This window comes from Aulonocara sp. 'chitande type north' Nkhata Bay, linkage group LG16 (assembly GCF_057382095.1).
Source record: "Aulonocara sp. 'chitande type north' Nkhata Bay isolate Kocher_YH1m ecotype deep benthic linkage group LG16, A_spYH_male_GT1.1, whole genome shotgun sequence".
Taxonomy (NCBI): domain Eukaryota; kingdom Metazoa; phylum Chordata; class Actinopteri; order Cichliformes; family Cichlidae; genus Aulonocara; species Aulonocara sp. 'chitande type north' Nkhata Bay.
Genome location: NC_141359.1, coordinates 8,004,821 through 8,019,365, shown reverse-complemented (window position 1 = coordinate 8,019,365; position 14,545 = coordinate 8,004,821). Strand labels below are relative to the sequence as shown.

Genomic DNA, 14,545 nt, shown 5'->3' with positions numbered 1-14,545 from the left:
TTTTTGAGTAAAGGTTTAACTACAGCTAGGCCTTCAAGCCTGTGGTACATAGCCGATCATTAGAGATAGGTTGATCATATTTAAGATCGAAGAATTAATTAATGGCAGGACTTCTTTGAGCAGTTTTGTAGGAATGTGGTCTAAAAGACACGTTGATGGTTTGGAGGAAGTAATTATTGAAGTTAACTCAGAAAGATCAATTGGAGAAAAAGAGTCTAACTTAACATCAATGGTACTAAGAGTAGCTGTAGATAATATTACATCTGTGGGATGATTTTTGGTAATTTTTTCTCTAATGATAAAAATTTTATTTGTGAAGAAGTTCATGAAGTCATTACTAGTTAACGTTAAAGGGATTGTTGGCTCAAAAGAGCTCTGACTGTTTGTCAGCCTGGCTTAATGACAACCAGTGTAGTAGCCAGAAGTTTAGAAGTATCTAAGGTAACAAGTTACCGGTGCCAAGATTCGGGCAAAAAAATAACTGTTGTAAAACAGTGTTTTTTCTAACTGAAATATCGTCTTAAAAAGAATGGTGTTGTTTCGTTGGGTTGCCAGAAGAAAGCCTTTTCTCTTTAAAAAGGACATGGCAACATGGCTTCTTTTTCCAAAGCTGAATCTGAACGAACCAAAAGATTTCTGATTTGTGCAAACAATGTCCTTTGCACAATTCAGACCAAAGTGGAGGAGTGTCCAATAACTGACACAGTGGTGCTTAGACAACAACCTTGTGCTTAACAGCAGCAACACCAAGGAGGTCATTGTGGATTGCAGGCGGTCCGGCAAGACAAAACACGGTCCTCTCCTCATACACGGAGAGGCAGTAGAGCGTGTGGACAACATCAAGTTTCTGGGTGTGATGTGCCCAGCAAAGGCTCTTCTTCCTCAGGAAGCTAAAACGGAACAAACTCTCTTCTCAGCTGCTCATGAACTTCTACAGAGCCACAAAAGAAAGTATCATCTGTCTTAGTATGACCCTTGGCCTGGGTGATGAAAACACCACAAGGGATTGTGGGAAATCCACTTCCACATCTGGACTCGGTGTACGCTAGACAGATCCCAAAAACAGGGCCAGACGTGCTTCCTTCAGGAAAGTTGTATAGGAACATGAAAACGTACCACCAGCCTGAGAGACAGCTTCATTCCCCAGAGCTGTGCAATCCAATTCTGTGACTTTTTGCACATATTATTTCTGCACACCTGCACACATGGATAGTGTGGTTTCACTTGTCTTATAGTGTATCTGCATATGTATGAACAGTATATTTATGTATGTAAAAGGGAGTTCTCTTCTGTGCCAATAGCTACCGAACAAAATTTCGTTACGCACATATTAACAATAAAAGGATTTGTCTTCTTCTTTTTCTTCTTCTTGGGCTTGCAGCCCACAGGATCTGAGCACCTTACAGGTGTTATGGCCCACAAAGCTCTCTGGGGAAAAGAGACTTTTTTCTAGTTGAACATACAGCATTAAACAGATTATAAAAGAATCCAAACAATCACAACCTTTTGACATGTAGGGATTTATTAATCACTTTGAGGGTCATGACTTGTAAGTGTAGGATTAACATTTTTCGAACAGCTAATAGAAGTGGTAATAACAATCACATGGCTGTTCAAACAAGTCACCAGAACACTCACTGGCCACCTGATCATTTTATTGTGACTATAAAAGCTATGTCTGGACAGTGACACATTAAAGAAGCTTAAAAAAAATCTATTGTCTCTGCAAAGAAAGAAAATGAGTAAGGCGTGAATGAAAAATGTTTTCAAGGACAAAACAGACCACAAGAGGGCAGCATTGGTCTACGACAGTATATACTACTAATAGTAAACATTAAAACTTTCCAACAATCAGCAATAAAACCAAAATTTAAACTTAAAATGATAGATTTCCTGAAGAAAGTTTACTTTATGTTAAAATGCCTTTAAAAACCTGTGCAGTATAGATCTATTTTCAGACATGATCATTGATGGGATATCCACCTATTAATTTCCTTCCGTTTATGCAACTCTGGCTAACACAGAGAGACAGATAACCATGCACATTAACATTCAGAACTACCACACACACATACACAATGCAACACAGAAAAACCCCACCCTAAATACAAATATTTTATGTGCCTCAAATCTAACTGGGGACAGTAGTCCCAAATCAACTGGTGTGTGAGCTGATATAGGTCCCCAATTTCTACATAAATGAACTCACACCAAACCTCCACATCCACACACAAGTACTGCATGTGCATTCAAAGTCCTTCACTTGCATTGACAGACATGTTCCTTAATTAAAGCAAGATTACATACTGCTTGTGTGTGTGTGTATTTGTGAGTGTGTTGTCAAGTCTGAACATACACAAAAAGTAAAACACACCAAAGTAAAGTGATTTGTCTCCTTTCACCTCAGACAGCACTGCTATAAAGCTCCTTCTCTTTCACTTGATGTGTGGCTTTACGTTACTGCCATCTTGTGACCACTGGTAACATTGTCACTGAAAGATGTGCTTATTTCAGTCTCCTAGGAGACCACAGCTTTGTCAGTCCCTGAGGGTGTGTCCATCTCCTGTTACCAATGACTAAAGCTGGGCAAGCTGAGAGGCCAGAAACCTTTTTTCTTGTGGTTTGCACATGTGCATTGTGGACAAACCACTGGTCTGCCAGTAAACCGATGGCAGACTAGCGTGACAGGCAAGCTGCCGCTAGCTCAGCTTTTACTGCTCTGAGATCAGTTATGGTCTGCATTACCAAGCAAACCAGCTTCAGAGATTTAGCATCATAACAGAGAAGTTCCCTCTTGCTAAACACCCTTGGTTAACATATGTGATGTAAAGAAGAGCATGAAAAAGCTTTTAATAACTTCTTTAGTACATTAACAAGGAAAGCTGTGACGATTTCTCTGAACATGTCCAGTCTAATAAAAACAGGCAAGTTGACCAGGTGCAGGGTCAGCCAGCACTTTCAGATTAGCATCTATGAGAATGTCTAAATGTTTAACCAGCTGTTTTGCCAACACTCCACATTCTTTTTTCATTCATATTTGAAATCACCCTGTAGATATTGACAGTTAACCATGTCACACGTTGCTCAATCCTTTTAATTCTGCTTTTGCTGAATGCTAAATGTGCAAAATAAAGACGTAGACTTTTGTTTCTGTGGTCATGAACAGCTTCCTCACTGGACAGCTACTACAAACTCATAATTAAGATATTTTGTGAATGGAGCTGGACATTAAACACAATATAAAGCATTTAAAATTAGGTCACCCTTAAACGTAATTTTAATCAATTTAACGTTGATGAGAAATAATTTTCTTCAGAATAATTATCACAGTTTTTATACTTTATGCACAATTTTCCACTAATACAGTTTTTTCTTTAATAAGGTGTTCCCATAGTGTTTTATTGCTTCCTTTTCCCAATGAAATGGTTTGAAAAATTCCTCCACTGCTTGTCATTTTCAGCCAATAGTATATCGTTTTTTTTTATAATATAGTAGATATTTATCTAACTATAGTAATACTAATAGTAATATTTTACAATTCTTCAGTCATGAAGGAGTGCAGAAGGGTGAAGATGTCAATGTAGAGGGTGGCCAGGCAGGTATGTTTGAATGTGATCCAGTTTATCTTGTTAAATTGGTAAGCAGTGGAGGAAGATGTATGTGTGTCTCCATTATATACTGTACAACATAAATCCAGTTATCATGAAATAAAACTCCACATAAACAAGTGGTTAGTGAAATGAAGACTTTGAATAGAAAAACAGCTCACGGAGAACCCGCTAACTTTGCTCTTGGCTCCGCCTGCTTAACTTGTCTGCCCAGAAACTGTAGGTTGATTGGTGTAGCAGGGCAAAGCAGAGTTCTGGTGATTGGCTTCACTGGTTTTCCAGCAGGATCAGGCTTCACCTCATAGTGCTTTATCAACTTCAAACACACAAAAAAGAAAGAGTACTCTTTAAAAAGAAAAACATGGAATTGACATTTATTTATGTGAGCAGAAATTTTAAACTCACTGATTACCAGCTGCTTGCCAATTGACTACTGTGTATTTTGGATGACTCAGGTCAAAGAGCCTGATGAGTGGTTTGTATTCATGTGCATGCCCAGGCCGACAAAAGAGTAAACAGCTTTGAATGGGCCGAGAAGTTACTTTAGGTTAATACTGCTCCCTGAATGAAGCTGAAGAACAACCGATTTCCAGGAAATTTAAAAAAGCAACGGCACAATGTTTTGACCCTGTTTGTTTGCATATTTCAGTCTTGCAGTCTTAGAGTTATAAAGTTGTATGGATCCTTTAACATAATATGCAGTGGAATAATAACCTGACCTTAGCTTCTAAGTCTTTAAAGTTGTAAGCATCAAGCTACTGTTGAGTTTTTATAATAACTTGTTCAGCAACTCACATAAAGCAAAGTATTAATTCACAGCACTCCTTCCAAACCTTATCCATTACCTTTTCCAATTTTGCACTTAAAGTTATATTTTAAGAACTTAAAGTGCAAGTTACAGTTTGTCAAAACATGCAAACTGTTTTTGGATTAGATGTATAATCTAGTAGCTTTTATCACTATCCACTCTGCTGCCTGGGCAAGACTTGACACAGTAGCTTTGCATGCTCAACTCAAAGCCAAAGTACACTGCTGTGTTGGCAAAAGTTGCTTCTTTATAAGCAAGCACGGAGCATCATTAGCATTAGGAACAGATGTTCTTACCCTGGAGAGGAGGAGATACATCTCAAGTTCAGCCACCCGCCGACCTAGACATGCCCGGATCCCAAAACCAAATGGTACTGACCCGAACGGGTGCTGCTTGGACTTATCCTCCCCTCCTCGGAGCCAGCGCTCCGGCAGGAAGGTGTGAGGGTTGGGGAAAATATTCTCATCATAGGACACGGCGTAGTGGCACAGGTGGAACAGCGTCTAAGAGAGGAAACCCATGACGTTTGCTATTGTGCTATGACTGAACCCCAACAACCCCAACTGATTTCAGATGGCGCTGTATAGACAAGACTGCATTTATTTACTAGTAAGAGGCCAGGTGTGCTTAACGTGCATCTTACCTTTTTTGGGAAGAGATGATTCCCCACCACAATCTCATTTTCAACAGTGACGCGGGCGTTTCCTGGCACAACTGGATACAGGCTGGCGACCACAAAACGCAGAAAGGCATCAACACAGTTTCCATTTGTTCAGTAAATGCAACTCTTTGCTATCTCACCCCTTACAAACATGTAAGTCTATAAATGGTGAAGTATTCTTTTAAGTGGTTTTATTTCTTTAACTTCCATGTTTAGGAGCAGATAAGTGTTTCATTTCACCTTGGTTATTATCTTATTAATAAAAAGATTCCCCTCCTACCGCAGTGTCTCTCTGATGATGGCCTTCAGGTACGGCATCTGAGCTATGTCATCACTGTTTGGCACCTTGTCCCCAGGGCAAACGCTTATCACTTCCTGGTACAGCTGTTCTTGGATCTCGGGCTCCCTCGCCAAATGGTACAGAGACCAGGAGATAGTGTTGGAGGTCTGCAAATCAGAGAAACACAGAGTGTAATGTTCTGTTTTATGTAATGTTTCGACATGTTCCATTTGTGTTTGCCTTTCAGGGAGGTTGATCTTTGGGTTGAGAAATATCTTCCAGAAAACTTCACTGCATTGATTAAGGAATGGCATACCTTTCATGTTTTTACATGACGATTACTCATCTGCAGCATCTGAGACAAGAACACCTCATTTATATTACTGAAGATTTCCAATCCAGGACAAAGCTATTTCATATTTAAGTGGATGAAATGCTGCTTTGAGTAAATCCGTAGACAAGACAGATTGACATGACAGCATTGCACAGTGTGTGGCAAAACCAGTAGTTACAGAGGAATCAGCCCAGTGAGTAGTCTATAAACTGTATGCTGAATTAAGGCATCATTCTATATAGTAGAGTCTATTTAGAGAAAATCAGCCTCCGTGTGGAAAAGCACAACTGGTTTTCTAAGTCAACTTCAACTTCTTGTTTTTATATGCATTCTTTGACTTTAAGAAGACTTTTAATATGTTCAAAAATTATCTCTTAACTTGTAGCTGAGAGCTATACTCCAAAGTTGGACTGGTAATCTGCCTGATGGGCCGCCACAATTAGGTCAGTATAGTTTTCTTTTTCTTTGTCAATATAACTATACAGGCTGGCTTGAAGGGCTGCTGTGCACCGTGCATTGTGCACAGCAGCCTATTTGTTCATTTTCATTACTGACAATACAATGCCCAATCAATTCTGGTCACATCGCTGGCCCCTCCCCTACCTTCCCTGTGCACTCGTGCACCTTGTAGAACAGAGTTAATGTGAAAGAAGTGTTTAATAAAGAGGAACAAACAAAAGCAAAAAGAAAAAAGGTGGAACTGAAAAGAGAGAAAAAGAAACTTAAATTAACCAACATGTTAGCAGCTCCACTGTCAGCAATAGTAGAAACAGAAATTAGAAGTAGAATAGAAGAAGTAAAACTGTTTCCCAATAACTGCGTCTCTATCTAGGGTGAGTGGCAGTGGGTTGTTTTTATATAAAGGAAAACTAACATTTTTTTTTGTTTCTTATTAAGTGGCTCTGGGAAGATGGAAACCTGGAAGCCTAAACGAATAATGGGAGACACTTTAATGCAAACAAATTTATTTTGGGAATTGGGAATGACGGAGCGGTGTAGTTAGTACTCACTGTGTCTACTCCTGCCAGGAGGAGTTCAGTGATGCTGCCCAGGATCTCTGTGCTGTTCATCTGTTCACTGAGCAGGAGGTGTGTGAGATACGCTCCCTCCACGTCTTTGTCCAGGTGGACATTCTCCTGGATCTCCTCAATTTTCTTATTCACCAGTTCTTCAGCTACGAGAGACAACATCATCTTATCTCATGTGAAATTAAAAGAAAAAGACTGTGAGAAGACATGTTTGCCCACTAGATGGGGAAAGAGAGACACAGTTAGGGATCTTGTTAGCACACTGATTGTGTGAAAAGCCACATGTAGGGTGGACTTTGTCTCTTTGTGTGTGTTGTGTGTGCTGACCTTGAAATTAGCTGATAGTGCTACTTGAAAATGTCCATGAACCCTGAACTGAACTAACCTTGGTGATCCACAACCAGTATGGAATCGGGAGTAGGTAATGTTTCCATGAATTAAATCCTACAGATTTCTGACAACTAGAAAAGTCTTTTCAATTTTAAATCGTGAATATTTAACGAAAAGCCTGAAAGGTGTTTGGTTTTTTTGCACTAAAACAGAAAACATGTTTCAAAGTGGTTTTAGAAATCACATAATGGCAGAAAGCGGATAAATATTCAGCAGTGAATTTACCAACACACCACACTTTTATTTACTCGTTAAAAATTAATGTTGCTCACCAACTTTGAAGAGATGATCCCAGGCTGCGACAAACCTTTTCCAGGACTGCAGGTAGGGCCAGAGGAACTGTGGGAAGAGGATGACGACTTGGGAGAGATGGAACATTTCCCCCACGGAGACAATGAACTTTTGGGTTTTCTCGGGGATCACCTCACTCATGCAGCCCATACGGGTTTCAAAAAGCACTGAGCATATTCCTGCGTTTAAAAACAAAACGATAGTTTGTCAAAAGAGCTCAGTGCAACTTGACAAAACAACATCAATTTGACAGCACATGCATACAATAGAAAAACCTTCCTGCAAACAGCACAGACCACTGAAATGTGTCCAGGGTCGCTCTCGCTGATCCCTGTTCTGTGACCTTTGGAGCTGCTGATCTCGGCATCTTGTCATTCATTATTTGCTTTCCTTGGAAAAAAATTTGTTTTGTTTGTGGTTTTTCTATTTGTTTTCTTACACATACTTTTCACCAGCTTTTTATTTAGTTAAAAGAAAAAACATGATAAACCTGATAGACTGATGAACTTATTTGAGCCTCATTTCCTGATGCATACTCGCATGTCTGCACATTAATTGTGTGTATAAATGTTTCGCACACAGATTTGTTCATATTTCATACCTGAATTTTTCTGTACAGTCCCTCTGACCATGCATACAAACAAACGACAGCCTGGCTTACTTAGGAATATAAACACAAGTATTTACAATTAACACTACTACTGCTACTACTGCTGCTGCTGCTGCTACTAATTATTAATATTATTCTGCTATCAAATTTTGGTCATTATTTACAGTTTTCACAATATGGTAAACGCTCAGAAATGCAATAAAAATAAATAAATATAAAGAAAACATTTATATATTTAACCTTTTTCCATTTAAACATATTCCACTGTCCCTTATCTCATCTTATTGTATCTTAAATGTTCTTATCTTTCATTACAAATGACTTCCGTCATTGCTGAATGTCACTCATAGAATAGGTTTTTGGCACTATCCCATGAATGCTGGATAATCTGGCTTTTATTGTTCTCTCATCTGGGGCTGACAGGTCACATGATCCTTGTCCTCCACCTGTTTTCTTCCTTCCTTTCTTGTTGTTTGCCAATCTTTTCATATCAACTTTGATTCCACATTTTTCTTGTCTCAGCTGAAATGACTGAAAGATGGTCACTCCTGTGGAAACACTTTAGAAAGCTGCACCTTATCTGGCTTCCACCTCATCTCAGTCACCACGTTTTCTACTTCACCTGGCAGCAAATGTGTTTCTTTATATAGATTACTGGAGGCACTGATAAAATGCAATTCACTAGCTTGGACCACATCCTCATTTTAGGTTTGACTGCATTTCTAGCAGATAATGGCAGATGGCTTGAGTATGAATTGAGGCTGCAGTGTGGGGAAGGTCTCAGAGGGGACTGGCCGAGGCTCCTGGGCCGGGCAGATCCCCACGTACTAATGAATGGTGAATGGATTTAAAAGGGAGGGAGGGTGGGGCACGAAAACAGGTACAAACAACTTGTAGTGCCGGGGGTGGTCATGTATAGACAGACAACCAGAAGGGGTGTGGAGATGTTATCCCACTGCTGAAATTCAGATAAATCATCTCCGTGTATGGATATTGTGAGCTGGTCCCGAATGATTCTGATTTACTAGCATATGCACGGTGGTGAGAACAAAATAGACCGATACTCGTATTTTATAAATGCTACAGTAAATTTGCATGCAAAACTCATTTTTTGCACCAATTAAAAATGTTTCCACGCTAATATTTGTGAATGAGGCCCATTGACCATTAGCCACTCGTCAGTCACTCAGCAAAGCAAACCCTGCTTTAGCCTCCTTTCTGACTCTGATGGCAAGCATAATTAAACTCGGCTGTATTCAGTAAAACTGAGTGTGAGCGCTCATTTCTTGGACCTGCCACTTGATTCTTAGTTTGCTGATTGTGTTTTCACCTCTGTTGTATTTATTCCCTCAGGTTGTCTTTGTTCCTTATGTATGTTATCCTTAAGTCATTTTGTTTAGAGCTTGTGATGCATCTCTAGTATTTCCCTGTGTTTATTCTTGGACTCCGGTTGAATTTTTCCACTTCACTAGACCTGACACGGAGCCAACGACCTGTGACCTCATTGTTTACTGAGGTCACAGACGAGACATCTGAGGGAAACCACCCTTCGCTTTTGTCACTGAGATGCTACAGCGCACCTTTAAATGTAATGTGCTGTGAAATGGAAGAAATCACATTCTGTTTATGAGGCTACAGCCAGCAGCCAGTGTACCTTAGTGTAAAGATCTGCTAGCATAAGATCAATTTAACACCACCAACATTCTAAGCAGGAACGTGTCATCTTGGAAGATGGATTTCATTTGGACGGTGCTGCTGTCGGATTTTAGATTTATGATTGAGACCGGACTGTAACACTTAAAAACAATCGCAGTCAAAGTGACCGTGTCGCATTATATGACCACATTATCGTGTCTAATCAGCGGTCAAGGCCAAAAGAAAAAGCAGCTGTCGGCTTACTGAATGACACACAGAAAATGAGGTCTGCAGGTTTGAAAAAATCAAGGACAAGAACAATTACACAGCATATTCCTCTGTTTTCTTCTTGTTTCCAAGCATCTAAATGAGATGGACTGCATGAGTTTCTAAAGCTGATTAATTAACAACATTTCATTTATTTGTTTTGTTTTCTGCTAACCTTCAAAAGCAAATTTGTAGAGCTCTGCAGTCAGGTCATTGACCACGACTCCCTGTCCACTGGTCTCCCTCAGCCAGTTCACTCTGCAGATAAAATCTGTCACCACCTCATTGATGGTGTTGGCATAGGAGGAGACGTGCTTGGGTTTCAGCATTCGTGGATTCAAGATGCTGCGAATCCGCTGCCATTTGGCCCCCATCCTAAAAACCAATATAAAAACAAGGGAATCAGGCTCCAGAGAGCAAGTCATTGAAAATTACTTCTTTGAAAAATAATTTTATGATAATATCAATCTATAAGTATAGATTTGTATTTGGCTTATTCTTGCTTACATTTAAATGGACTCACTTTACAGGCAAGGCTAGTAAGAGTCTACATATTTCCCTTCTTTATCAACAAATCCCATCCAAAGACCAAAGTCAACAAGGAATTAATACTAATAACAAGTGTTATTGTTTCCAAAGTGCTTCAAACTGTTCAAAATGAAATATCCATAGCAGATGGGCAAATCTCTGGAAACACGAGTGGGTGTTTGAGATCTTTAAACATATCCAAATGCACATGAACGAGTGTACCCTGAGTAGTTCCGGGTTGTCTAATAGTGTCTGAAAGCCTGTTAGTACTGCTCCAGGGTCTTAACTTTCAACACTGATAAGTGCTGCTAAAACAAGTCGGACAAGAATAAATGAGGAGCTGAGAAAGTGTCTGTTATTCTGCAAGAACATTGTGGTCCACAGGCCCTTCCTTTTAATACTTTAGATTTTATATGAAACTGACGAAGTCTATATTGGTCTCAGTCTCTAACACTAAAAAAACAAAAAAACAAAAACAAAACCTGAGCTGCAGGCCTGGGGCCTGGGGCCCGTTCTTCGTACCTCGCTAAGTAGGTTAGCCGGATTAGATTGTTGACGATTTCGCGTGATCCTGGATCGTTCGGTTCCCCGAAGCTCATCCGGGACTTGCTGTCATAGCAACAGAGCCGTAAGCGTAAACCTGCTCGGGAGCAGGTTTACTTTATGTAAACAGGATTAGATCGCGGCCACGCAGGTATGTCCGCTTCATTTATACGAAAGCAACAGCGATATTCCACCACTGTTTCACCATAAATAAATAACATCAATGTAACTAAAGATAATGCAGCACCTGATCCATTTATTGATTTCACACAGGTCATTCCCTAAAAAAGGGAAATGTACTATTAACATTCTATTACATGTATGTGATTATTACAGATGTAATTCATATTTCAGAGTAGTAATTGTAAATTACTTCGTGTAATCAAGATGAGAGACCACGGCTATAAAAGCGAAGGTGGATTTGGGAAGGCTGTCGCAGCCATGTCCTGTCCGTATACGCGAGCCACCCATTGCGGAAGGTGCAAGATTGATAAGGAGAGTCCTCAGAATTCAGCGTATATTGCGGGACAGACAGGATCCTTTAGCTCAGCGCGACAGTGTGCTCATAGAGAGATATCGATTTTCCCGTGAGGGTATTATTCACTTAACCAACTTGTTGACGAGGGGGTGCAGGACCACCACCTGTCTTTTTTTTTGCTCTGCCCTTTTCTTGGTTGCTGTTATGAACAAACAAACAGAGTATTCCAGGGTCTCTTTCCAAGAGACGACAAGCAATATAAGTGATAAATATTACCATTCTGTAGAATATTCTTATATTTCACTTTTACCTGTTCCCATGTTCTAGTGGGTCCTGTTGTGGCTCTAATGTGAAAGGGGATATAATATAACATATTATAATATAATATAATGTAATATAATATTGGATAATATGGTGTGATATGATAAATCTACCCTACCGCCTACTGGTGTTGGCCAGAGGGGCCGATGGCGCGATATGGCAGCCTGGCTTCTGTCAGTCTGCCCCAGGGCAGCTGTGGCTACAACCGTAGCTGCCTCCACCAGTGTGTGAATGTGAGAGTGACTGAATAGTGGCATTGTAAAGCGCTTTGGGTGCCTTGAAAAGCGCTATATAAACCCACTCCATTATTATTGTTATTATTAAATTACTTACGAGTTTAATTTGTCAGCAACTTTCTGCCAGCCCTCTCTCCTTGCTTTTGCAGCCTTTGCAGTGTTCTCTTGCGTTTTAATTAAACTCTGAAACTCCTGAAATCCCTCACTCAAGAGTTCTTGCTCTGCTGCCGAAAAATACCGAGCGCGCTCCTTCGACATTTTCGCCGACCAATCAAAGGGTTGCCGATCAATGTTTCTACTATCGATGCGTAGCCCCTGTTGGGCCACCCAGTGATCTCACATTACTTCATCCAGCTATACTAATCGTCAACAACAGGTGTGTTCGGGGAACCGGAATAGCGAGCTCAGAGTTAGCGCGATGATTTGGTCTTGGATGTTTCATTTGATCTTGGATGTAGTAAGCGACGTACGAAGCACAGGGCCCTGGACTGAATCCCTGCACGCTGCCAATGTTCCCTGTCAGCAACAAGTATGCATCACAAATACTAACCACAAAGTAATTTCATGCAGAAGGTATGAACTGAAATGAGGTGAGATTAAATTATGTTAAATTATAGTTTCCAATTTGTTAGAACTGTTTCAAGGCAAAATCAAGAGGAGAGAGGTGCGTAATCAACAACCACAACCTCTATGAAGAGGAAGAACAGTAACAGTAACCTCTGTCTTAGGTCACATATCAAAAGTTGTCAATCCATACTTTTAAAGGCATTGCACTCCTATATACACCTATATCTATCTATCTACATCTATATATATATCTATATATATATATATATATATATATACCTACATATTTTATATTGACTGGATTATATTATGGATTTTTTTTCTTTTTTGTTCATAACATTGCATTCAAAGTCCACGTATTTGCTCCCATCTTAAAGAACCTGAACACCTAGCAAAGTTTGGCACTGGACAAAGTTTTTTCGCATAGCAACTGACACAACAAAAAAATCAATGTATCGTATTTGTTTGTTTGTAGAAAAGAAATGATCTGCAGTTGCTACATCACATGTTATTGCAGCTTAATCAGACAGATTTCATCAGCGGAAACAAAACAAACAACATGCTGTCAGCCTGCTCAGAGTTACAGTGCAGTGTGGATTCAGGACACAGATGTGGTGGATCTGTGATGGTTTCACTCACTCAGTCAGGGGTCCATGGGCCTGGTTCCTGAGCTCTCTGTAGTTCCTCCAGTGGGGCATGTCTGTCCGGATTGGGTGTTTACCCTCCTGCCTCAGCACCTGTTCTATCAGGTCGGCACTGGCCACATTCACCACGACCAAAGGGCCGTATTTGGACTTCCACAGGGGGCCGTATATCTTGCTGTGCTCGATCTTTGAGCAAATAATGGGAGTTAATAGGTTAGTTGCATGTTCAGAGTTATCAGGAGGTAAATGATGTTTAAGGAGACCAACAGTTTCCTGTTGGAATTAGAAAATATCATGACATATCAGTGCATACTTATCTTTGCTTAGAGTATCCTCATTATAAAAAAAATATCTCTTACTTATCCTCTACTGTGGAAAACTCTCCTAAGACTGTGACTGTCTCTCAAAGGAAAACTAATATAGATTTCTTTTTATTCATTTATTTGTATTACAGGATTTGTTAAAGATGATTTTAATCGTTGTTATTAAGCGCTTATTAAACCAAGATTCAATTCTAAACCCCAAACTGTGCGTGAATAAATACCACAGTGGGGTCATCAGGATACACTGATCGCTCTAGCAGCTCCAGGGGATGGTGCACTGTAGTTCAAGGGCGCGGACTGAACCCTTAGTCCAGAAGGAAAACTCTGTTTTCACCTTCTTTTCCAACTTACTTGCATTTGTTGCGTCGTTTGGAAATATCCCTTTATAAAAAGCCAATACAAGGTAGTCATGAAACTCGGTCCGCCTAAATCATCCATAGTTTTCATTTTGTTGACACCCATGACGGTGCTGGTGGAGGCTGCCTCGCGGCGGAGGGTGTCCCCATAGTTGGCAGGGTTTAGTCCCGCTGTCACTCTCTGGATCCCTTTAAGCTGCTGACACTTCACGCGCAGTCCGACGTTCATCAGAGATCTCCCGAGCATTTTAACCATGCAGTGCGTCTTACCTGTCCCTTCTTTGTGCCGTGACAGGAGGCTAAACAAGTGAATCAGCCCCGGTGCCTGTGCCTGTATATGTCTATGTGTGTGTGTGTGTGAGAGAGAGAGCGGTGAAATAATGCCTCTTTGTTTGTGAAACAGCAAACCCAATGCCCGTGTACCAGCCTCCTACCAACAACTGTGGACTTTGACATTATCATAAACGTCAGCAAGTGAACCTACAGGACGCTGTTTGTAACCTGCGCAAACGCAGAGGAACAAATATTATTCATATACATATAAAGCTCTGGTGAAGATAAATTAGTCAAACACATTCATAATTCACAACCTATACAAACAAGGTTAATGTGGAGTTGAGCCAAAGCCCCGGTTTTC

The 14,545-nt window shown here is 40.3% G+C and overlaps 1 protein-coding gene across 1 annotated transcript; it reads right to left on the bottom strand.

The window, feature by feature from the left end:
• Positions 1-1,500: 1,500 nt before the first annotated feature.
• cyp27a3 (cytochrome P450 family 27 subfamily A member 3) lies at positions 1,501-14,307 on the bottom strand. The gene is made up of 9 exons (XM_086266371.1): positions 13,904-14,307; positions 13,225-13,415; positions 10,088-10,287; positions 7,382-7,579; positions 6,702-6,865; positions 5,358-5,524; positions 5,060-5,141; positions 4,713-4,919; positions 1,501-3,924 (listed from the first exon to the last, which is right to left on the bottom strand). The coding sequence occupies exons 1-9, from the start codon at positions 14,162-14,164 to the stop codon at positions 3,766-3,768; spliced, it is 1,629 nt and encodes a 542-aa protein (XP_086122497.1). The 5' UTR covers positions 14,165-14,307; the 3' UTR covers positions 1,501-3,765.
• Between the last annotated feature and the right edge of the window lie 238 nt (positions 14,308-14,545).